Source organism: Ictalurus furcatus, chromosome 10 (assembly GCF_023375685.1).
Source record: "Ictalurus furcatus strain D&B chromosome 10, Billie_1.0, whole genome shotgun sequence".
Taxonomy (NCBI): domain Eukaryota; kingdom Metazoa; phylum Chordata; class Actinopteri; order Siluriformes; family Ictaluridae; genus Ictalurus; species Ictalurus furcatus.
Genome location: NC_071264.1, coordinates 8,998,294 through 9,024,994, shown reverse-complemented (window position 1 = coordinate 9,024,994; position 26,701 = coordinate 8,998,294). Strand labels below are relative to the sequence as shown.

General features: G+C 39.5%; 1 protein-coding gene across 3 annotated transcripts in view; it reads left to right on the top strand.

The window, feature by feature from the left end:
- Window positions 1–944: 944 nt before the first annotated feature.
- xxylt1 (xyloside xylosyltransferase 1) overlaps window positions 945–26,701 on the top strand; it is a 41,457-nt gene continuing 15,700 nt past the window's right edge. The window contains exons 1-4 of one of the 3 annotated variants that reach the window (XM_053634533.1): window positions 945–1,267; window positions 1,689–2,180; window positions 10,475–10,622; window positions 20,869–21,001. In XM_053634533.1, the coding sequence (XP_053490508.1) occupies window positions 1,701–2,180; window positions 10,475–10,622; window positions 20,869–21,001 (761 nt within the window). In that variant the 5' untranslated portion in view covers window positions 945–1,267; window positions 1,689–1,700. Of the gene's footprint in view, window positions 1,283–1,684; window positions 2,181–10,474; window positions 10,623–20,868; window positions 21,002–26,701 lie in introns of all 3 variants that reach the window. The other 2 variants (XM_053634534.1, XM_053634532.1) reach the window with 2 other exon arrangements.

Here is a 26,701-nt window from a genome sequence, read left to right as displayed (position 1 = left end):
ACTAGGGGAGGAAACCTGGAGTACCTGGAGGAAACCCTCACAGCACGGGGAGAACATGCAAACTCCTCACACACAGGGCAGTGGTGAGAATCGAACCTCCAACCCTGGAGGTGTGAGGCAAACGTGCTACTAAGCCACCGTGTCCCCTCAAATTGAATTGTCAAATATATTTAAAATATGACATGCAAACTCAAAAACTACACAAAGTTATTTATTCATATAAATGATGATAAATATATTTATATAAGCTGAAGTGGGGGCACGAGATCTCAAAGAACTGGGAAGTGGGGCTGGTGAGGGAAAAGTCTGAATCCCTCTGGTGTTGAGTTTATCATTGCTATATGTTTTGCAAACCACAACATGTCGCTGTTTTGGATACTCTGAGTATTCAGGGCGTTTTCCAGCACATTCAGGGAAAATACTGCCTTCACGACAACTCAGAACTTCTCAGATTAGAGCGTTTACTCTGCCGTGTGAAGTCGGAAATAAAACCTGTTCCCAGTTCGGGAAAACATCCCAGTTCCCATTTGGTCATGAATGCAGCATTTCGAAAATTGCCCTCTCGAAGATGGCGCCGCGGTCGACGTGTTTAGCTAGCTTAGCATCAAAAGGTTCATGTCAAAATAAATGCCTCTATTCTAAAAAGATTTTTTTTTACATAAATGTATTTTTTTTGCTTTTATATCTACCTACTTTCTTAATATATAAGTTTCACTCACAACATTAAAAAAAATTGTGTTTAGTAGGGGATTAATCACGAATGTGGATACAGTTACTGCTAACTATATCCTTATAGTATAACTACATTTTAATCTTTAATATGTAAGTAATCTAGCTTTATGGTATGTACTTGACAAAATAGGGGGAAAACAGTATATAAAATGTCCAATGAATCCATAAACGAATGTGTATATTTTTTTTTACTTAAATTTTTTTTTAACTGAAAACCCTAAAACGGAATTTCGATGACTTTTATGCATTTGTATTTCCGGCGTCACGGGTTGTTCAGCGGCGCAGCTTTAGGCCGCGTCTCAAATAAAGCCTCATAAGGGAAGTGTGTGTAGTGTAGTGTAGTGTAATGAAATGAAGGCTCGAAACCGTTATACTATACACTATGTAGAGCTCGCCTGAAGGCAGTAGGCTGTTATTTGGGTTCAGCCATGAAGCGAGACTCGAGATAACGTTTATTAATTCACCCCATGAGTTTGTGCTGAAGCTGTTACACTGTTTGTGTTGAGTGTGTGTTACTGAGAGAGTGTACACTACGGTAAGTGCATCATGGGTAAGTCAGATAACTGGCACAACGTCTGAAAAATGTGTGCTAGTCAGGACTTTCTAATGAACGTTATGTTTAATGAGAGTTGTTTAAACTGTAGTGTTAAACAGGTGACATGAAGCTTTCACCTGGCCATGAAGCTTTCACCTGGCCATGAAGCTTTCACCTGGCCATGAAGCTTTCACCTGATCATGAAGCTTTCACCTGGCCATGAAGCTTTCACCTGGCCATGAAGCTTTCACCTGATCATCACTCTATTATAATGATAAGGTGGTCCTTGAAGACCAGTGAATTGTCTCACTTGCCCACATCTGAATCAAAAACCAAAGTAGTGCAGGTTCATGGTGCATTATGGTCTTCATGATGCTGCTTATGCATGCTCTTTATACTCTCTCTGTTCCTCCTCAGTCAGATTCCACCCTGTATGTTTGGAGCCATGGGCATTTTGCGTGTGCTTTCATACACCGCTGCAAGAATCAGCACCTTCAGACCTCATCAGTTTGCTCTGCTCCTTGCTGCAGCCCTGGCTGTGATGGCTTTCTACTACTTGGGTTCAGAAAAACAGAACTTCTCCAGCACCACCAAGCGAATCAAGGAGACGCAGGCGAGTCTCAACTCCAACCGCAACGACGCTGACCTCTCGGTGGACACCAGAAATGCACATCACGAGGAGAACCGAGCGGGAAGATTACAGACCTACCACGCTCTCATGATGTTCACTAAGATTAACACGAGCCAAACGATGCAGAGCAAGTTTGAGGTGGCCATGCGCTCCATGGCAAGATACGGCCGTTTCCGAGAGGATGAAATTCTGCTTCTTCATTATGTCTCTGACGGAGGCAGTAAGGAGCTGGCCATGAGGATGCTTCCTGAGCTGCTGCGTGATGCGACGTTTCAGTACGAGGTAAGAACCTGGACACTGTAACCCAGAGGGTTGCCTTAGGATTTCCAGTTCTGGGTTGTCGGATCAGTTTGGTGATTTCGAGTATTGTTCTTGAGACCACACGGCAACGGTCTAGGTCTTCAAAATGTGGTCTTTTCATAAATTCATAACAAGCATTCATATGCTATGTATTTCCTGTGTACTTATGTACAAAATGATAGTGCCAAGTGGAGTAGACTCTCCGAAACTGGACTTTTTTTGTTCCCCACTAATTTTCAGCTGTGCAGTTTGGGAGAGCCTGTGCCCAAATGATTTCAAGAGAAATTGATCTATTTCTGAGTCAGAGTTGGAGGTCTGGTCAGTAGGGTGATTTGGAGCATTGTCAGACTTGGTCCGAACACTTGAGTCCACATCCAGGACTGATTACGAGCTCATTTTGAGGGAAGGGGCTCATAATTCCAGGTTTGCATTATCATATAGGAAATCCTTCCGAACTGTGGACCGATTACGCAATTCTGTACACTTTTATACACATAGGTTTGCACAAGAGAACACACTAGGTTAATCCTTTTCTTAGTTCTTTATTGTTTGTTTTTATTATCATTATTACTTTTTAAATGTATATCTTTTGGCAACCTCACTCAAGTGGTTCTAGTGGAGGTGATCCCCAGACCACCGTTTTGAAGAGGACCAGGAATCGGTTCTCTGGACCACTCCCACCACTGAAAACAGCTTTCACACTCCAACAATTGTACTGAAAACAGCCCAGAGTAGTAATTCACATAATGGCTGGACTGACAGTTTTGCATCCCATTAGGGCTGGATGATATGGACTAAAAGCCATATCTCGATATTTTCAGACTGAATGGCAATGTACGATATATATCTTGATGTTGTTTACGTGGATTAAATGCTCCATTGTAAGCCAACTCCATGTGAGGTGTCACAAACACCTTTATTTATAAGACATTGATCAAAATAAAGTGCAAATATCTAAATGTAAATGGAAAAAAAAATTACATAAACATATAAAGCAAAAATAGTCACATCTTAATACTCAGACTGATTGAAAAAGTCAACATACAGGTTATCCTTTCCTGCTGGATAAGATACACAGCTTTGCAAATGTAAAAAAAACAAAAACAACTTTATAAAATAAAAATATGCACTTCTCTGAGAATACTTCAACACATCTAGATGTAAATACCAGGCAATAAAAGCTGAAATCCTAAATTCTCGTCTTGTATCCATCTTTTGATCTAAAACCCAAATGTCTTTGGTGTATAGCACAAACAAATTAATTGGCCTTGCTGTTCCAATAGTTTCAGAGGGGGCTGGAGCTATATAGTCATGTAAAAAAATTAAAAAAAAATAAGTACACCCATTGGAATTTTTTTTTTTTTGGGGACATATTTGGACAAGCAAACTTTTGATCGTCTTTGAAACAGTGCATATTAATAAAGTTGATATACTTGAACAAAACCAGAAGGAAAATGAGCTTTTTCAATCATTTATTCAACAGAAATATCAATAGATGTGATCATCTTCTGTGGAAAAAGTAAGTACACCCTTGGCCTCAGAAGCTAGTATTGCCCCGTTTTGCAGAACTAATTTCGACAAAAGGCTGAAAAAGTAAGTGTTACTAAAAAAGAAACAGCTGGATAAACATTTTGCTACTAATTAGGTTAATTGGCAACAGGTCAGTAACATGATTGGGTATAAAAAGAGTATATATTTTTTTGTTGCCCCGTCCCAACTTTTTTTTAGACGTGTTGCGGCCATCAAATTCAAAATTGCCTTGTTTTTTTCTTAAAATGGTACATTTCCTCAGTTTAAAACATTTGATCTGTTTTCTATGTTCTATTGTGAATAACCGATGGGTTTATGAGATTTGCAAATCATTGCATTCTGTTTTTATTTAAATTTTACACAGCGTCCCAACTTTTTTGGAATTGGGCTTGTATATGCGTTGCACTGAACCTTTTAACTGAGGGTTAAAATAGAGCACATCTCTTTGTGCTTAATGTTTATGGAAAAAAGTTTTCACTTCTGGTTCACCAGGTGGCAGTGGCACCATTGTATTGAGAAGGACACACATGGCAAGTCCATGTGATCTTCATTGCCCTGTGCCAGTGGACAAAAAGGTCACAGAACAGACATTTCCTCCGCATCGCTGCACAGACAAACCCTGTATATCTCTTATCCCCCAAAGCTCCCCTAGGAAAACACAGATTTAGTGATGTCCAAAACTCAAGATACTATATCATGCTCTTCGGTTGTTTATTAGAAACATCTTAACTAGGCAACAAGAGTAGAATGGAAAGGGGTAACTGCATGTTTTATTGGCGTGTAGAGAAGTATGCATTAAATTGAAAAGGATGAATGGACACAGAGGAGGACTACCTCTCACTACATTATATCCAGATTATGTGGAGAATGTGTCTCTTTATAAATTGTCCTCTGGCTATGTACATGAGGAGTCATATGGTCTGTCAAACTGTTACCAATATCCTGGATGGAAAAAAAAACATTGTTTATGATTTTTATATTGTCGCATGATTTCATTCTGAGAAGGCCTAGAGGGCAATAAAAAAAAAGATAGCTGATTGGAGAGATATGATTGGAATCAGGTGCTATGTTCTGTAGTAAAAGAGTTTGAACAACTATTAACAGATTGGAAACGATCTCCATGGATACAATGCAGTTTATACATGTGTTATGAGTTCTTGCTCATTCCAAAGGCATTTTGCTACTATAACCGCCTCCACTATTCTGGGGAGACTAGATTTTGGAGTGTGGCTGTAGGGATTCGTGCTCATTAAACCACAAGAGCATTAGTGAGGTAAGGTGAGCGAGGAGGTCTGGGGTGCAGTCGGTGTTCCAGTTCATCCCAAAGGTGTTTAGTGGGGTTGAGGTCAGGGCTCTGTGCAGGACACTCGAGTTCTTCCATTCCAACCTTGGCATACCATGTCTTCATGGACCTCGCTTTGTGCACAGGGGCATTGCCATGCTGGAACAGGTTTGGGCTTCTTAGTTCCATTGGAGGGAACTCCTACAAAGACATTGTAGACAATCGTGCACCTCCAACATTGTAGTAAAAGTTTGTGGAAGACCAGCTTAGGGGAGTCATGCACAGGCGTCCACATACTTTTGCCCAAATAGTATTTGTGTGTGACGTTTATTTGTCAAAAGCAGGCGAGAGCAGTAATTGATGTAACTGAGCTTAAACCTGCAGCTGATATGAACAGTTGCTACGATAGCTTTAGGACTGCAATAGCCATGAACAGTTCTGCACTCACATCTCCTGGTTATGAATTTTCTGGTTACACAATTGCACTTTTTAACCATGTAGTACACGGTTATAGAAGGGAATTATTAGTAATCGCTCTATCCATTGTCGCACAGATGAGGACGCTTTCTCTTTTGAGTCTGGTTCCTGTCAAGGTTTCTTCCTCATATCGTCTCAGGGAGTTTCTAGTGGAAAAATCTAAATCTAGTGGAAAGCCTTCCCAGAAGAATGGAGGCTGTTATGGCAGCAAAAAAGGGAAGCAAAGCCTTATTAATGCAATGGCTTTTGGAATATGTTCAAAAAGCATGTGTTGGTGTCATGGTTAGGTGTCCACATACTTTTGGCCATGTAGCACAGTTTTAAATGTGCTTTTAAAAAGAAAACTTATTGATTTGCTTACTATTTGGGCACATGGGGGCATCATTGCTCTGTTTGAACCACTAGAAGTTCCTCTTTCCACACCTGAAGCCTTATACAGCATGTCCCTACAATACACAGTTAAGCTCTGTTTTGTACTCCGTGTGTGTGTGTGTTTCCATTGTTTGGCTTCACCTACACTGAATGCACTTCTCTCAGTCACTTATTTTTGCATTTTGTGATGGAACTTCTTTCAGTGCTAAGGGTTGTTTTCAGGGGAAGAGGTGAACATGTTGCTAGGTTTTCTGTAGACACACTAGATCTTTCCCATACCACTGCCAGCATGGCTTCTCTTGCCTAGCAACGTCCTTGCTTAGAACTGATCCTCTTCTTTTGGCTTATGGGGCAGTTAGTTGGTGTTTAGCCACGAGTCCAGATTACCCCACCCTTAATCCGGTTCTTCTTAACTCCACATCCTCATATACACAAACCTCAGGGTAATAAGCATTGTGGAGAATCTCATAATAATCCACTCTGGGTGCTTTGCTTGTGCTACAGAGTCTCATTGATTACAGCTTTATTTATAATAATTGAAGTATAGAAGTATTTAGAGCTGTAGTAAAAATGGGTAAACAGGTTATGGTTAAATAGCTTAATTTCCCACCAACAATATGAAATATATATTTTAAAAAATAATAATTAAACAGAATTATTGGCACCCCAGCATGTTCTGTGCAACTTCTTTTTTATCAACATAAGAGTACTGAGTATTTTTGTATAATCCTTGGTAAGAATACCAGACAAAGAATTCCTTTATACAGAATCTCTCCAGATCTTGCAGAGGACTAGGTTCTCTCTCTCTCTCTTTTTTTTTTTACGTCAATGACCTAATCTTGTTTCTAGAGAACTCCAGGCACTTATGGTTGTGGTTAGATGAAAGAAATGTTTTTTTTTTTCTTTTTTTCTTTTCTCCTAGCAAACCAATTTTTTTCCATCCATTATCTCTGGATATTTTTTTGCCTTGGCAAACCATGTCTTCATTGACCTCATTTTGTGCACAGGGGCAATGTCGTGCTGGAACAGGTTTGTGCCTCTTAGTTCAGGTGAAGGGAAATTGTAATGCTACAGCATACAAAGACATCCTTATCCAGTTTTTCTGCTGCCGACTTTGTGGCAAAAGTTTGGGGAAGAACCTCATATGGAAGTGATGGTCAGGTTTCCATAAACTTTTGACCATATAGTGTAACCTGTGTGCCAAGTCATCAATTCTCCATTCTGCTTTTGGTTTACATTGAAGTTTATCCCAAAAAAGAAACGTTCATTGCCTGGAATCGATGAATAACTAAGAGAACCCACAACTTTGGAGTCGATTCCAGACCCTGAAACTTATTCACAATGTTGTTATTTTCAATTTGGGAAATCAAACCAATCAGGTCTCGAAACGCCGGTAAGAGTTGGAACCAGTAAAAATGTACAGAATCCAATCACCTTGCATTAGTTTGGGTGTCTCATTTGATTCATATGAGCAATTGATGATAATTATGTTGTATTGTAGTTAATTAGTTAAGTCTAATTAAGAATTCTTTAGTAATATTAGTTGATTTAAATGCTGGAAAGAAATATATTTTTGAATAGATTATAAATAAATTGTATTTAATGTATTTAAAAAAATCCAACTCATTGATTGATCTAAAAAAATAATGAACATTTTAATCAATTATCAAAATTATTATTCGTTTATGAAGGGTGCCAGTTTTGGAGCTGACTGTAAATGTTCCAGAGACGCGAATGTTTACAGAGTAACATGCAGGAGACCAGAAAATCTGATAGGACTTTTGATAAACACCGTAGAGATTTTTTTCAGTATGGCCATAGTAATGTGACTAGACTGTCTTCCTTGTTGTAGACAACAGCATCTCATGCCTAGCATATTCCATTATCTCAGTACCATCAAGGTTTTTCCAAATGCAAATATTAATATTGTATGACTTCACTACAAAGACAAAGTTTACTAAAAGAGTATTTTTAAATGTAACACAAGATAACAACATATTTTTATAACAAGTTTTATAAGTATTTAAGGACGTGGTGGTAAATTTAATGCCCATGTAGTCTTAACAGCATCTGGACTGCTATAACTATTATAACAACTGTTGTTGTGATGTTTAAGGGAAGTAACAGTAGCCCAGACCAGCTGTTCAGGAAGCTGCAGTTACCCAGCCATTCACTCAGCTGACTCAGGATCAGCATTTGCAAGTTCGTCTTTCATCAACACTATAAGAAACCGAAGTGAAAAACATTCCCCTAGCAGATGGGCCGTGCTTCCAGGAAGAGCGCTGAAGGAAGTCAGGAATAACACAGACTTCCCTTGTGTAGGCGTCAGCCTGGAGTCAGAAACATAAGTGTGCTAACAGTTGTAGAGAGAGGATAATGTTTTTGCAAGAAATTAGAACGAAGGTATAAAGAGGTATTTTGTGGAGCTCATCTGAAAATCAGCCTTTGCATTTAGAGGCAGTTTTTGTTTTTTTGCTTAGGTAGTCATGTTGTTCACAGTGGGAATAAAATTCCTTGTTAATGAGTCATGTTTAGTTTTAATGCAGGACTTTTTGGCATAGGAAAAGATTTGGAAAATCAGGTTTAGATCATTGTCGTCTGTTTATAAGTATACGGTGGTCACAGAACTCTTTAACGTTCATTATGGGTTTACAATAAAGCATGCAATTGCTCAATTACTATTACAGTAGAGCGTGCAATTGCGTACAATTGCATGGCCCCACTTCCCACTTGTTCCAAACGTTCCTAGTCTATTAGTTGTGGTTGTTAAAGCCTAATAGAACTAGGGATCAGCATTTAAAACAAATTGAATGGCAAAATTCTTTAAGCTTTATTCAAAGAACTGCCACCCATACTTGCACACAAAACATGTATAGCACAAAAGATTAATCCTCTATCCATTGCAGCATGTGTGGATGTGCAGTTTGCTAGGCAGTATGAAGCGCACTGAGTGACACTGTGCATACACCCAAGGGAGTGGTGTTTGCACCGAGAACTGATAGCAAAGATTTTGGAAAGGTTGGGCAAGATCAAATGGTTCAGGTTGCCAATGCCAAGTCAACACATTGCTGGTGGTAGTTCTCCCAGGCAGAATCTGACAGCCTATGGAGATTGGATACACTGACCCATGATTAGCATTGCCAACTAATTAATGCTGTTACTCCTCTACCACTGACACTGTTGAATTCAGCAACTATGCCACAGAGTATTGCTCGTGGGCTTGGGAAGACCTTGGCTTCCACTATTGCTTCCATTGGTGGTCAGAACCCTGGGGTATCATTCCTAATCAGATCTACTATTGTCATTGTTACTATTGGATAAAAAAAAAAGGGCACCATACTAGCAATATTACAAAACGCAAGAGCTCCTAGTACACAGGTCTTCCATGGCCTTATGTATAAGCTGTTCTGTGAAGGGTATGCATGTTATTGTCTGTTTCCACTGCATTTCCTGATTCCTGAAATATTAACCTTTCTCCAGAGACTGCTAGACACTGGATCAAGGTGTACATGTCAGCCTTTCATGTGTACATGTCATGCCATCTGTTTGGGGACTCAAACTTGCGATGACATGACCTTTTTGAAAGGAACAAGCCACCTCTATCCACCACGATTCTCTAATAGCCTAGATTAGGGACTCCTCCTTGTGTTGGAATCACTTAAGGCACCTACTTACTAGTAGAATACTGAACTATGTTGGGTGTCTCACTTTTGCAAAAATGACTTTGGAGAACTGCCTTCTATGGCAATAAAATTGCCTTGCACTGGTGGCCAGGTCAGTCTGAGATAACCTTGTGATAGAATCTGGGATTTCTGCCTAACATCTCATTACCCAGTTTTGTTTATCACTTGACTGACTTTGAAGTTCCATGAGCCAGATGGTATTCATGTGATTCTGTCTGCCCCTGGCAATTCATCCAGGGCGCATAGAACCACACTTACACTGCATGGCCAAAAGGTTTTGGACAAGTGATCATAATGCCCATATGCCCATATTTGTTGAGTCCCATCCAGATTTAGTCTCCCTTTGCTGTTATTATAACCTCCACTCTTCTGAGAAGACTTTCCGGTAGATTTTGGATCATGGCTGTGGGGATTTGTCAAGAGCATTAATTCCATTAAATTCAGTTTTTATTGCCAAACCATGTCTTTGTGGACCTCGCCTTTTGCGCAGTGGTATTGTCATGCTGGAATAGGTTTGGGCCTCTTGGTTCCAGTGAAGGGAAATTGTAATTCTGCAGCACACAAATACATTCTATATAATTGTGTGCTTCCAACTTTCTGGCACGATTTTGGGGAAGAACCACATATGGGAGTGATGGACAGGCGTCTACAGACATTTGGCCATATAGCGTATATACATAAATATATTTACAAATCTAAGCATTCATAAAAACGAATATCATTTAAGCTGAAGTGTTGCTGAAGTTTATAGTGAAAACTATAGAACCTTATTCATTTTTTATGAAAACTTTGAACAACCATGTCTAAATTGAGAGAATTAAATGTTATTGGAATATATTATGTAATAATATTACATGAAAATGCTCCTAATACATTGATTTATTGCCATATACATAGAATGTCTTTGTTAAGATTCTGATTTTGCATTTCAGGTGGTGTTTCATGATGTTAATGGTCTGACAGAGAAACTCTTCCCTATTGTGGAGGCCATGCAGAAGCATTTCAGTGCAGGCTCTGGGGCCTATTACAGTGATGCCATCTTCTTTCTTTCTGTAGCCATGCATCGCATTATGCCTACAGGTGAGCTTGTCTGCTTTACAGAAAGATCATATTACATGAACACCAGGATCCAAATAGGATCAGTATTGTAAGAAAAGAAGGTGGTATTATGATGACTTGTCTGGCATTTAATAAAATAACATGATTGAGATGATGATAAAATGTATCAAACACATTTCTGCAGGATAGTGTAGTTTAAATTAAACAATGAATATGACCTTGAAGTACAGACTTTCAGATTTAATGTGAAGGTAAAAACACCAAAATTGGGTGAACAGTGTAGGAAATTTAGCACTTTATTATATGTGGTATAAGTATAAAAAGTCCCCTTTCAAGGGACCAAAAGTAATTGAAAAAACGAACATTATCTGAAATTAAATTGTTGATTTGAATTGTTGTTTGCAAATCATTTGCAGTCAATGACTGCCTGAAATCTGGAACCCACAGACATCACCACATGCTGGGTTTCTTCCCTGGTGATGGTCTGCCAGGCTTTTACTGCAGCTGTCTTCCATTCCTGCTTGTTCTTCAGGTGTTTTATCTTCAGTTTTGACTCCATTCTAAATTGGATTCAGCTCAGGTGATTCACTTGGCCATTGCAGAATATTCCACTTCTTTGCCTTAAAGTCTTGGGTTGCTTTCGGATATGCTTGAGATCATTGTCCATGTGCGGTCTTAAGCACCATCCAGTGAGTTTTTGGATGGTGTCAGTAGTCACAGACTGCTTTCTTCTGTCAGCAGTCGCATCACCAATAAATACAAGGGAACCAACTCCATTGGCAGCCATACCTGCCCATGCCATATGATTTCATTTCTCCATACTCTTCTCGTCTCATCATTCTTGTACAAGTTTATCTTTGTCTCATTTGTCCATAGGATGTTGTTCCAGAACTGTACACACTTTTTAAGAAGTTTTTGGCAAACTCTAATCTGGTCTTCCTGTTTTTGATGCTTAGCAATGATTTACATTCTGTCGTAAACCTTGTGTATTTACTCCGCTGAAGTCTTCTCTTGATTGTTGACTTTGACAGAGATACACCTACCTCCTGGAGGATGTTCTTGATCTGGCAAACTTTTGTGAATGGGGTTTTCTTCACCAGGGATAGAATTCTTCTGCCACCCACCATGGTCTTCTGGGCCATTTGGTGTTCCTGAGCTCAGGCATTTATTGCATTGGGTATTGTTCTAATGTTCTTTTATGAGATACAGCCAGACAGGCTTGTCTGCAACATGTCTAAGCACCCTCTTTTCTCTTTCTATGCATCAAGGAGCCGATCGGACTTGGAAGTCATTTGTCATTTTCTTTTTCTTTTTAATGTAGTTTTAATAATCCTTTACGATGTCCATTTTTGTGTGTAGTACCACAATGTTTCGGTCCACGCCTTTTGTCACCATAGTTCATATTTCATTGTGCTGTAATTAGCTACTACTCCTGACGAATTAGCAGCTACTCAGGGACTGCTTTGTTGTATTAGTCACCAAGTTGACCAGTCTATGCTGGATCTAGTTTGTTTGTAGTTCCATCGAATTGAGGTTTTCCTTGACCTATTTTCTCCCAGAAACTGCATTTTTAGCCACTTTTTACTTGTTGCATGAGCATTTATATTTTTTATTGAACGGACCGTTCATAACTACTGAGGTCACAGCTGGAGAGGAGTGTACGTGTGCGCAAGCACAGTAAAAGCTGAATATTCACCCCACACTGTGAGGTTGCATCTGGACATTTGCTTTTTAGAATGGACACACAAACATTGAGTTTTGGCTTTACACAATCAAGAAATGGGTCAATACACGGCTTTCTTTCCCTATTGTTCAATATGAAATAAAATAATAGTAGTAGTAATAATAATAATAATAATAAGAAATACTGCTTAAATTAGTTTTGAATGTAACATGCATTCAAAAGTAATTTAATCAATTATTTACTGCATTTATTAACCAAGTAACCTGCTGTATGGATAGTTCCAGGTCTATCAATCAGACCACTGATAGATCTGTCAATCTACAAGATAAATATTTGGCAGATTCCTTTGTACGCCTTTCATTCTTTTGCTTCTTGATCATTAGAACATTTCCAGTTCAAAGCAGAGCAGCTTCCATATTTGAAAAAGGATAAGCTTCAATTATCTCATGTAGAAATATTCAGGTCAGCCACTCCAATATCCCCACACCTTAATCCTTTAGCCAGATTGTGGCAATAAAAACAGGATTAAAAAAGACACACGGATGCTCTGTAGTAATAGTACTTCAATCACTGTGTCTTTGTTCCCAGATTCCCAGATCCCAAGTTTTTTAATATCAGCTTGAGTATTTACATCCATTTTGGGTAGACCATATAGGAATAACAGTCATTTTTCAAGCATTGGACAATTTGCTTTTAAAAAAATGTGTCATATTTTCCACTTGGTTGCAAATCGTTTGAAGGTAATGACTATCTGTAGACGTCACCGGAAATTGTGCGTCTTCCTTGGTAAATCTGTGGCAGACATGTAATGCAGTACTTTTCATTCCAGTTTGTTTTCGGACCATTTCATTGAATCTAGTGATGCTAGAATGTTCCAAAATGTCCATGTTTTTTCAGTGCAAACCCAACAAATATTAGAACAAGAAGTAGGTTAATTTGTTCTAATTGAGAACAAATATTGTGATTAGACATTATTGATTTGGTAGGAATTGTTTTGTATTCTAATATATTTCTTGGCTATGTGAATACACTATATGGCAAAAGTATGTGGACACCTGACCATCAAACACACATGGGCCCCATTCCAAAACCATGTGCATTAACATGGAGTTGGTCCCCCTTTCCTGTTATAATAACCTCCAGTCTTCTGGGAAGTATTTCAACCTGATTTTAAGCATGAGAATTTGCTCATTCTGCCACAAGAGCATTAGTGAGGTCAGGTACGGATTTTGGATGAGGAAGTCTGGAGTTTAGTCAGAGTTCCAGTTCATCCCAGAGGTCTTCAGTGGGGTTGAGGTCAGGGCTCTGTGTAGAACTGGAGTTCTTCCACTTCAACCTTGGAAAACCATGTCTTCATGGAGCTCGCTTTGTGCACAAGTGATTGTACTATTCCTACAGAGTTTGTGGGTTGTTTTTTTTTTTTTAATCCTGTCCACAAACCTTTGGCCATAAACTGTATATCAAGTGTATATATGATTTAAGGAACTCCAGTTGGAACTCCTCTTCCACATAGAGAAGGCCTTACCAAATATTTGAGGTGTCAGCTACTCAACTGTTCACATCTGTGACCTGTTTCAAGAAGACTGTTTCAGTGGCTACCCAGGTAAATTTGTGTTTAGTTTGAGCAAACTCTGGTTTTTCGGTCTCAACTTGGAGGATTGTTTTTTGGCGGGTTTCATCGCCATGGTAACTTGGACTACACGGCTGACCTGCTCTGGAGCAGGTTTTATTCCGGGTAAGAGAACTCGAACCCAAACTGGACCAATCAGCTGTGAGTAAAGTGAGATCAGTCTAACATGTCAAAGATAACCCTTTAGTGTTTGTAACGGTGGCCTCACCATTTTGGGGAGAATCCTGTGGAGTTCGGAGCACAAATAATAAGAATAGCACTTCTAAGCGGGAAAAATTTACGGAACAGGCCCAATCCCCTGGCTTTTCCCAATGACCATCTGTGCGAAAGATATACGCTATTGGCTGTTTGCTGCAAACGTCTGGCTTTTATGTGCAGGTGCACGCTGAGTAAACCTCGATTCAGGGTTAAAACCTGGGTTGACTGAGAAAGTTGATAACCAGCATCATGAAACCTGTTAACTTTAATTAACCCAGGTCGGATTTATTTGGTTGTCTCAGGACAACTCCGGATGTAGATACAGTCAAATCGCAGCAATTGCTGTATTTTAAATGTAATGTGCTGGCATGCAGAGCCACAACGTTAAGAATCTTTGCAATTTATTTTGTTACTCACTAAAGTGTAGCCTAATGACCTAAAATTTGCTCATGAATGAACCCATTTTCCTTCCTGTTTTCATGTATGTCTAGAGGGGAGTCTGTCTGTTCTCATTACCCTTCCTGTCTTTACGTCCAGGGTTGTTCCAGCTATCGAACGCTCTCTGAATGACTAGTCAATAATGGTTAACGATGAAGCTCAGTGTTTGGGCTGTAGGGTAGGGGGACACTATGTCTTGTTGTAGATGTTCCTGAGCTTTCTGGTAGTGTCCAATATACGAGTCCATACATATGCTAGACAACAGGTCACACGAAAATATTTATCACCCTGAATTTTAAGGGGAAAAAACCCCGCAAGCAGACGCACACTGCATTAACAAGTTCAGTTTTATATAAATTTAACATTTGTTTGCTTGTCTACTTCATGTTTGGGAGGTTTTGCTGTCATGAATGTCATGAACAGCCAAATTCCACGTGACTGATTGGTCACATGAAAAGGGATCTTAAAGGTGAAAAAAAAATGCCTTGCTCTAGTTTCCAACTTTTCAAGAAGGCAAACGCAAAGACTGCAATAGAAGGACCGTTTACAATGACCATGTGCTAGTGATGGACCATTGTGCTCATGCTTTGGTGCTTTTTTTTTTTTTTTTTTGGTGTGTATGTGTGTTTGTGACCTACAAAGTTAATGCTCACAGATTTCATATAAGAAATGTTACTGAAGGCTGAAGTTCAACAAGTGGGGTCTTTTGAGTTTTTAGTTCATGCCAGTGGGTTTGTTTCACTACATCTCTGATATTATAGTGTCTGTAGGGGTTTGGATGGGTGTGATGTATAGTAACCATATTTGGTATAAATCTTTTTCTGCGTGTGGCTTTAAAACTACAAACCTCTCACAAGTCACAGGAGGGATTGCTTTATAGGAATCGCTGTCTTCTTCATGACTTCAGTCAAGCTTCTTCGTAGACCTTATGTGGTACAGTGCAATGATTAATCTTCTTATCAATCACCTAGCACATGGACATAATGTCGCTGGGACATTTCTTATTTATTTATTTAACAAATGGTTGGAATGAACCAAAATAATTACAAATATGGGGGGGGAGCATTTCCAAAACAAATATCATTTTCCTAAAGGACTTTTTTTTTTTTTTTTTTTTTTCCTTTTCTTTTCGGTCGGGGCAAACCAACCATGTCAGAGGTCATCTTTGCAAATCCAACAACAAATCAAAAGCTAATCTAATACATTAAAGAAACATTTAATAAACAGTAAACAGTCAAATGGGGAAAGTGATCTAAATAAACCAAAATCTTAATTTTCTCATTGGAGTCAATCTAGTCATTGGCTCCCATAAAGAGGGTAATGCCTCGTGATTGACTTATTTGTTTTAGACCAGTGAAGCATCTCTGCTTCCTATGTCTATGATGTCAGGTGTTTCTGATATGGCTACACATGTTCTCATTCTTTTGGACACTACACTGTATGTGGACACTTAAGAAGAATTTTATAGGATGTCTTTGTATGCTGTATTTCATGGGACCTAAGAGGCTGAAACCTGTTCCAACATGATGTCCCTGTGCACAAATAAAGCTCCACCGACTGCACCCCAGGCCTCCTCATCCATCATCAGTGCCTGACCTCAGTAATGCTCTTGTAGCTGAATGAGCAGAATTTCCCACAGCCATGCTCCAAAATCTACTGGAAAGCATTCCCAGAAAAGTGGCCGTTATTATAACAGGAAAGAGTGGATTAAATCTGAAATGGGATGTTCAAAAAGCACATATTGGGCAGATTGGTCAGATGTCCACATTCTTTTGGCCATATAGTGTGCCATAAATCCATTCTGATAAATGTAGGCAGGTTATATGGCTGTTGTGTGTATGGTGTCTTAAGTGGATTAGGTTGGATTTTGTACTTTTTTTGTGTGAAAGTATAAGCATACAGTAAATGTAGCCAGCATGTAACTGCTTAATGTCTCACTTATTCATGTTAAAGCATATTATTCTGTAACTTCTATGAATTATTAAATAACTACAGTGAAACGATGAGGGAGGCTATGTAGTTATAAAGTGAAGAAAGTAGGTCGAGAGCCGCTGACAGAACCTCAGAGATTAAGGGGTTAAGCACATAATTAGGTTGACCGACATTTGTCCCATTTTGTAACACTCTGAATCAGGGTTTGCTGTTGTTTCCATTGGGGAAATGAGGTGGTGGCTGGAGTATAATCATAATCCACTAAGTCCATCTGGACTCCCACCTGCCACATGCTGTGTGTATCATCATAGCCATGGTTTTCTTCAGACAGTCAGCCACCTGTGTGGAGAGTCTTCGGCCAGTTATTGCCTATGGATGTTGTGACCTAGTCCAGATATTATTGTGATTTTAATACAATATACGTATGTCTGTTTTTAAGTAAAATAAATAAATAAATAAAAAAAAGGGCGGACCATTCAGTATGGAGCATTGTGATGGAATATTGTGATCATTTACCTCGAGAATAATTCAAGACTCTCCAAAATCTAGATTAAGTGCAAATTGATGTGTTTAAAAAAAAAAAAAAAAACACAAACAAAACTTGAATTGTATCAAACATCAATAAATTCAAAACCTGTGAAGTAAGTAAATATGTTATGAAACCACATAGTGTGTTTGTATGCCATGGTTGTTTTTGTATCAGCAGAGTGTGGGCATCTTGTACCTCATTTCTGGGAACCCTGCCTTGCCCCTGCCAAGAGAGATAAATTGGTTCTGCCTTGCAGATCGTAAACACACCATTTAAGCTCCTCACTGTTCACCTCAATAGCTGCACCATGTTACGATGGCTCAGCTTGTTACCGTAAGCTGTAGCAATACCACAGAGGGGAAATTTCTGACTTGATATGTTTAAAGAGTATACTGTACTGTGAAAAATCTGATTTCTTCTGTTTTTGTGTATATCTCATACTGAATAGTTTGGGATCTTCAAATGAAATACAACATTAAACAAAGGCAACCTGAGTAAACACACAATACAGTTTTTATTTATTTATTTTCTTTATTGAAGCAAAGAGAAGTTATCCAACACCTATTACCAATTTGAAAATCTAATTGCCCCCTTAAACATAAAATCTGGTTGTGCCACCTTTAGCAGCAATAACTTATTCTGAGGAAATCTACTGAGGAAATGAGTTATTCCTATGCTTTGGATCATTGTCTTGCTGCATAATCCAATTGCGCTTGAGTTTCAATTTACGGATTGAAGACCTGACATTCCCCTTTAGGATTTTCTGGTAGAGGGCAGAATTCATGTTTCCCTCAATTATTGCAGGTTGCCCAGGCCCTGAAGCAGCAAAGCATCCTCACAGCATCACACTTCCACCACCATGCTTGACCATAGATATGAAGTTCTTTTTGTGGGATTCTGTGTTTGGTTTACACCAGATGTAACGGGACCCCTGTCTTCCAAACATTTCCACTCATCAGTCCACAGAACATTCTCCCAAAAGGTTTGAGGATCATCAAGGTGTGTTTTGGCAAAATTCAGATGAGCCTTAATGTTCTTCTGGGTTAGCAGTGGGTTTCTCCTCACCACCCTTCCAGGGATGCCATTTTTGAATGAGTATCTTTATTGATGCAAGAGAGGCCTGTAGTTCCTTTGATGTTGTCCTTGGCTCTTTTGTGACTTCCTGGATGAGTAGTTGCTGTGCTCATGGAGGAATTTTGGAAGGTTGGACACTTCAGGGAAGGTTCACTACAGTGCTGAGTTTTTGCATTTGGAGCGAATGACTCTCGCTGTGGTTCTTTGGAATCCCAGAGCCTTTGAAATAGCTTTGTAACCCTTCCCAGACTGATGTATTTCAGTCACCTTCTTCCTCATCATTTCTGGAATTTCTTTCAGTTTTTGCATAGTGTGTTACTGGGTAAGATCTTTTAACCAACTTCATGCTGTTGAAAAAGTTCTATTTAAGTGTAGATTTGATTGAACAGGGTTTGCAGTAATCAGGCCTGGTTGTGTCTAGTCCAGCTGAACCCCATTATGAATGCAGTAACTACGGGGGCAAATATATTTTCACACAGGCCCAGTTTTTACTGGATAACCTTTTTTTGCTTCAATAAATAACATTATCATTTAAAAACTGTATTTTAGGTTTACTCGGGTTGCCTTTGTTTTAATTTCTGAAACAATTTAGTACGAGATGTACACAAAAGCAGAAGAAATCAAATACTTTTTCCCAGCACTGTAAATAGATGTTTGCTTATTATATCAGCAAGAAATAACAGATTAGCCTTAAAAAGTGGTTTATTTTCCAGCATGTATGGTTGATTGATTATTTATTTATTTTTGCATTTATGTTCTCTATTACTGCAATGTAATAGCTGTCCTATGATCATTTAGTTTGTATAAACTCATAATTCCCTTAATGTCCATCACTGCTGTTATGCACAGCTAATGTGTGCTAAGATGTCGATGAGTCAGTCTCTCCTTTTGAGTTTGGTCAGCACATGGGGTTATTGTGTGGAAACTGAGCGCACTTGACGTGTTTTTGTATCAGTCAGTTTCCATCTCTTGTTTGGATTGACTTGAAACTGATGACTGGTTCTGATCGCTGCTTCTCCCTCATTGTTCGAGTTGCTTTCTATGCGCTTAGTTCAGACGTGATGTGTGTTTTCTCTTTAATCACCGTTCTCTAGCACCCGCAAGCCTCCACACTCTCTGATTTTAATGCAGCAAGTCCAGCACTGCCGCCGATCTGATGCTAGCAGTTGGTGTTCTGACACATGGTAACAGTAACACATGCTATGCTGTAATGACCTGTGCGTAGTCTTGGTAGAATGAGGACAATTCCTGTCATGTCAGAGAAACATTCTTCAGTTTATGGAAAGACACAAAGCTGACCTTTATGGAAGATTCAAAAGGCTGACGTGTAATTTTTAAGGCTTATACTTGTGTAAGGCTTGGGTGTAATTTTCCTTTATTGTCATGTTGTTTTAATCTTTTTCCAGTGAAACTGCCATCAAGGTATTTTGTGTTCACACTATGTGTACAATGGTGGTCACTATGTTATGGATCCGCTGCGATTTCTGGAAAATGTTGGTGTCGTAAGCCTAATGGGTAGATGAGAAGGAGAGAGAAACAAAGTGAGACTGAGAGAGGGGAAACAAAGTGAGAGGGAGAGAGGGAAACAAAGTGAGATGGAGAGAGGGAGAGAGGGAAACAAAGTGAGATGGAGAGAGAGAGAGAGAGAGAGAGAGAGAGAGAGAGAGAGAAACAAAGGGAGAGAGAGGGAGAGAGAGGGAAACAAAGTGAGATGGAGAGAGGGAGAGAGGGAAACAAAGTGAGATGGAGAGAGGGAGAGAGGGAAACAAAGTGAGATGGAGAGAGAGAGAGAGAGAGAGAGAGAGAGAGAAACAAAGGGAGAGAGAGGGAGAGAGAGGGAAACAAAGTGAGATGGAGAGAGGGAGAGAGGGAAACAAAGTGAGATGGAGAGAGCGAGAGAGAGAGAGAAACAAAGTGAGATGGAGAGAGAGAGAGAGAGAGAGAAACAAAGTGAGATAGAGAGAGCGAGAGAGAGAAACAAAGTGAGACGGAGAGAGTGAGAGAGAGAAACAAAGTGAGATAGAGAGAGAGAGAGAATCAAAGTGAGACGGAGCGTGGGAAACAAAGTGAGAGAAAGTGAGACAGGAACCGAGAGAGAGAAACAAAGTGAGACAGGAAGAGAGCGAGTAACAGAGAGTGGGAAACAAAATGAGAGAGAGAGAGAGAGCGAGAGAGAGAAACAAAGTGAGATGGAGAGAGAGAGAGAGAGAGAAACAAAGTGTGACAGAGAGAGGGAGAGTGGGAAACAAAGTGAGAGAAAGTGAGACAGGAACCGAGAGAGAGAAACCAAGTGAGACGGGAAGAGGGAGAGAGAGAGAAACAAAGTGAGACAGGAAGAGAGAGAGAGAAACAAAGTGAGATGGAGAGAGAGGGAAACGAAGTAAGGGGGAGAGCGAGAGAGAGAAACAAAGGGAGAGAGAGGGAGAGAGAGAGAAACAAAGTGAGATGGGAAGAGGGAGAGAGAGAAACAAAATGAGACAGGAAGAGAGAGAGAGAAACAAAGTGAGATGGAGAGAGAGGGAAACGAAGTAAGGGGGAGAGAGAGAAACAAAGAGAGACAGGAAGCGAGAGAGAGAGAAACAAAGTGAGATGGAGAGAGAGGGAAACGAAGTGAGACAGGAAGAGAGAGCGACAGACAAAATCAATAAAGTGATTATGTGCCATTGTTATCAATTTACTGAATACAACCAACGGCAGGATTTAAGTTGCGATTTTTAAGCTTTTCTTTAAATGCTCTTCGTTCGTGTTGTTCATCGTCCCCTATTTTTTACCGTTCCCTTAGAGATGAAACGTATCGTGCAGTTGGACTTGGATCTCAAGTACAGGACTAACATTCGAGACCTGTTCCAACAGTTCAAGCACTTCCCTCCTGCAGCGGTGATCGGAATCGTCCGAGAGATGCAGCCAGTGTACAGGTATTATACCCATACACACATACACACACCCATATATACCACTCTCGTGTACTACAGTGTCCTTATTCTGGAAAAGACAAAACCTTCACCTCTTTCCTCCTGCATAGCAAAAAGAATAGCTGAAGTGCAGACTTCTGACTAACGCGTGTCCCACCCAAGATCCCGGTGCAGGTTAAAACCCAAAATGAACGTTCCGCCCTCTCAAAACGGGTGCGAGCTTCAATTTCATAGAACACAAACATGCCAGATGTAACGTAATTAATTTTGGAAACCGCTTCTCAGTCATTTAATAAATCTCAGCTGTGGATGTGCGAAGCCCGACGCCGCACTAGATGGCACCAGAGCCATCTGCAAAGCTGTATTTACATGTTTGTGTCCTGTCTTCCTTTCCCATCCCCCACTTCCCTTGTTTCTTCAGATTTATTTCCTCAGTACTGCTTCCCCAACACATTGACAGGAAAAGTTGTGCAATCTTTTCATATGAGGGTCTGTCGTGTCTTGTCGACACAGCGAACACAGCGTGCGCTCACTGAAATCTCAGTTGAACACGAGTTCAATGTTTAAAGTCCAATAAGTTTGTCAGGGTTTTTCTCGACTCGGAATGATGCAGAGGTGACCGACTGCTGGTCATTTCAAGGTAGCCGGCAGATTGGGTTAAACCAAAGCAACAGCAAAAAAAAAAAAAGCCTGCATTACAGTTGTTGCACCTATTTTCTTCCTTTTGAAACATAATTTGTACAGTTTAAAAAAATAACAGACGTAACATTTATAACAGAAACCTTAAAGTGAACTATTTAATTACAGAGTGATATCGGCCGATACCGATAGCTCTGGCTTTTATACCTTCTTTTAAATGAATAATAATTAATTCCACAATTCTGAAGGAAATGCAAATAAAAACTTTCTTCTCTCCATTTCAACAAGTTGTTTCACAGTAACTGGTCTCATAAACACAAAACACATTACTCTAATTAACATTAACACATGAACTCAATTCTGAAGATTAAAGTAAGATTATTAACTTATTCAATGTTGTTAATTCATATTAACATTTACTCAATTGTAAAAACCTCCTGTTAGTCTCACGTTCCCTCACCACAAACACAAGCATTTCTACTTCATCACTGACATCAAACTGGTCATATATAATATCCACTTTTTATATATGAACATTAACGGGATATGATATATACTTCTCTACAAATATATTTTTCTGTGCAATATATACTGTTTTTTTTGGCAATTCATCTTCATTTAAATCTTTCGTTGGTGTACTGGCACTTTAATTCAGCTCGACCAGTGCCGCAAAAAAAAAAAAAAAAAAATTGACTCGATGCCGAAACTCCCGCTTCACTGCTGCTCACTTCCGGTGTAAAATTTTAGCAGTGCAGGGCTTACAGAGCTTACAAACTTCAGTTTTGTCGTCATTCCACACAAGAGACATCTTTACACACAGCACGAATACGATGTGTTTTCCCGCCCTCTTTTGATTGACGGGATATAATCGGCCCTGATCATCGGATGTTTTTAAACTCGGCTGATGGCCCATAGCGTGAAAAATAACCTTTATCGGCTGATACATCGATGCATCTCTAATGAAAATTATTGCGCTTAAAATTCGGTTCGGAAAAGGGAATTTATTTGAAAATGAAACCCCTCGAGCAGGATATTTTTCACCACGTGACGTGTCTGTATGATCGGACCATATGTTATCAATTAGGCGTGTTTTTCTAGGCTGATTGTGTTGGTTGATTTTTGTTGGAAGTCTTTATTTTCCCATGGACTGTCTTTTTAGAAGTTTTATAAACCTGCAAAGAGTTTGTGATGTATAAATTTAGAAACTGATATGTACTTGAAATGATTGAGGGAGGAAGGAGGGGGATGAACCTTGCTTAATATGTTCACCAAAAATGCTTCTAAAGCAGTTTTATTCGCCTGTAAGGGAATAAAACAGCTCGTGTAAAAGGCAACGTTTCCATTTTAACCAGCAGCTACTTAAAAGGATGATGGGTGTTTTGGAAGTCTTTTTTGACTTTAGTTTAGTTGTTATGGTTGACATCACCTACACCGTGTTGCACTAGGAGGAAAACCAAAGGCTGCATCTGCAGGCCGATTAATTCGGTATTTGAATGGCTGCTACAGATGGTATACATATATTTGCATATGTGTAGTTTTAACGTGAATAAATTCATGACGCAATACTGCGACGATATTTCTCTGTGTGTCGCAGACATGAACAGCAGGAAAAGAACTTGCTCATGCGGTGTTAATTAACACTTGTGCAGGTATGCAAGATTTCCTATAGAGGAGATATTTTAGTGCAGACGCCTGGCAAACTGCTGTTTTTTTTTTTTTTTTTTTTTTTTTAAGAAAGCATTCGGATCAGTTACCCTCCTAAAAAGTGGTGCGGACAAACTTGAGCATATCAAAACGTGACACCTAGTGTCTCCAGTGTAAGTTACATCTTTCAGTCAAATTATTATAGATTTTTTTTATTGGATATAACAGTTGTACTTTTCTATCTATGAGCACAAAATACAAAGATGGCAGCCAAACTCTTATTTTGCGACAGTGTGATGCATATATGCACGAATGGAGCAAGTTCTGCCTGTGGAAAGAATCATCCCCAAGTGAGCTGTTTCTCCACAACAAAGAGTCCATAATTAACCACTGAAATGTTAGCAGTGCATCAGGGAGAGCTGGGTAAGGCTGAGCCGATAAGATCTGCCACCTGCACCAACAAGATGGCCCCACTGGGCAACCACGATTAGTGCTTGGACCTAAAGAGCTTTCCTCTCGTCTTTCCATCGGTGTGGCATGTTCATGCACGTCCAGGTTTGTTTCACTTTCTATACACAGAAAAGGCTTTTGGTCATAACACCTCTGTCCATTTTGCCAGTTGCTTAACAAGTCATAGACCTATTCGGTCTAATGCGCAAGCTCGTTTGGCTTAAAAAGAATACACTGCGGATTTATGTCATCATATATTATCTGCTCTTTGAATGTGTTCTCAGGAGACTGCTAAGTCTTTCTCCCTCCCAGAAAAAAGACTTGGTATTGGATTCAGGTAACTTTTCTTTAAACAAGCTGAACAATTGCATAAAAACAAACTGTAAACACTGATTTGAAAAGACTCCTACCAGACCAGGGCATGGTTTTCCAGGACCTATAAGTGATCTGATACCAACCTCCCTCTTTTCTAACGAAGCAAATTGAGAACAGGAGTGTGATCTGATGGGATGCATGAGAATTGTTGGAACCCTAATAATAAATGTGGAGGTTTGTCTTCTCTCCATTCCTTCCTAACTTCCTGTCTCGCTTGGTGTCACAAATCTAGTGTCTTACTGCCTGGACTCAGCCTTGCCGTCTTTAGCGCACCATATGGAGTCGGGCAGTGTGCCAAAGTACTGACGTGATAAGGTAAATCTAAAGTACTGAAGTACTCCATAAAGTACTTTACAGCTATTTGATGGAGCTTGTTGAACCTTTGACTTGTCTTGAGCGGGTTACTATTGACGTGCAGCAAGGGTTATAGACCCAGTGTTTGTAAACCGAAAGAGATGCACTTGCAAAAAGCATGGTTGCAAAAAGACCTGATTAGACTAGCAATCTGACACTACTTGGTTATTATCTAACAAAAGAATTGATGAAGAATTTTGTTTAGGAGTCGGATTGACGGATTGACATTTCAAATTATGTAACCCTAGAAGATCCTTATGGCTTGGTGCTTTGTCAGTGGATAAATGATCCTAAGCGATGACCTACCCTGCGTTGGCTGGGCATCTTTTTTTTTTTTTTTTTTTTTTTTTTTTTAACCCTTTTTGTGTATATTTATATATCTAAAACATGATCATATGGTCTAACAGTAAACACCGAGAACCCAATTAATCAAATCAGACAAAAATATTATACCTAGTCATTTATTTATTGAAGAAAATGATCCAGTATTACATATCTGTGAGAGGCAAAAGTATGTGAACCTTTTGATTTCAGTATCTGGTGTGACCCCCTTGTCTAGTAATAACTGCAACTAAACATTTGCGGTAACTGTTGATCAGTCCTGCACATCGGCTTGGAGGAATTTTAGCCCATTCCTCAGTACAGAACAGCTTCAACTCTGGGATGTTGGTGGGTTTCATCACATGAACCGCTTGCTTCAGGTCCTTCCACAAGATTTCTATTGGATTAAGGTCAGGACTTTGACTTGGCCATTCCAAAACATTGACTTAATTCTTCTTTAACCATTCTTTGGTCGAACGACTTGTGTGTTTAGGGTCATTGTCTTGCTGCATGACCCACTTTCTCTTCATCTGTCAGTTCACAGACAGATGCCCTGACATTTTACTTTAGAAATCACTGGTATAATTCAGAATTCATTGTCCCATCAATGATGGTAAGCCGTCCAGGCCCAGATGCAGTAAAACAGGCCCAAACCATGATACAACCACCACCATTTTTCACAGATTGGATAAGGTTCTTATGCTGGAATGCAGTGTTTTACTTTCTTCAAACATAACACTTCTCATTTACACTAAAACGTTCTATTTTGATCTCATCCATCCCCAAAAGATTTTTCCAATAGCCTTCTGGCTTGTCCACATGATCTTTAACAAACTGCAGAAGGGCAGCAATGTTCTTTCTGGAGAGCAGTGGCTTTCTCCTTGCAACCCTGCACTCCATTGTTGTTCAGTGATCTCTTGATGGTGGACTCAAGAACATTAGCCAATTTGAGAGAGGCCTTGAGTAGCTTAAAGGAACCCAGGGTAACTTCTGTGACCCCATGGACTATTACACATCTTGCTCTTGGAGTGATCTTTGTTGGTCGACCACTCCTGGGGAGGGTAACAGTGGTCTTGAATTTCATCTATTTGTACACAATCTGTCTGACTGTGGATTGGTGGAGTCCAAACTCTTTAGAGATGGTTTTGTAACTTTTTCCAGCCTGATGAGCATCAACAGCTCCTTTTTCTGAGGTCCTCAGAAATCTCCTTTGTTTGTGCCATGATACACTTCCACAAACAGGTGTTGTGAAGATCAGACTTTGATAGATCCCTGTTCTTCAAATAAAACAGGGCACTCACTCACACCTGATTGTCATCCCACTGATTGAAAACACCTGACACTAATTTCACCTTCAAATTAACTGCTAGTCCTAGAGTTGCACATACTTTTGCCACTCACAGATATGTAACCTTGGATAATTTTCCTCAATAAACAAATGGCCAAGTGTAATCCTTTTGTCTCATTTGTTTAATTGGTTTCTCACTGAAAATTCTAAGGGTTCACAAACTTTCAAGCACCACTGTACATATCCATATCTCATGGAAACTCTGTTTATACTAGCGAGAAATTTAAGGTAAGAATGCATGCTAGCTGTCTAGCATTGTTGTAGATTTTAGGCGAGCTATGTGGATTTGTTAAAGCAATATAAATCAGGCATGATAACTAACAAGCAAGCTAAGCCTGTTAAATTCTTAGTTAGCAAGCCATCTGTACTGATATGATAATTAGCTGCTTACCTGAAATGACTACAAAGATGGAGCTCCTCAGACCAATTATTCCTCGTAACTGCCTGTAATCATAACCGTATTGTGGTGTTTTGAAAAGGTATCCGATTTGATGGTGTGCAGTAAAAACAAATGTGTTGTTGAACATTTTTCCCAACAGCACATGATATTTTTAGAAAATAAATTCTCACTT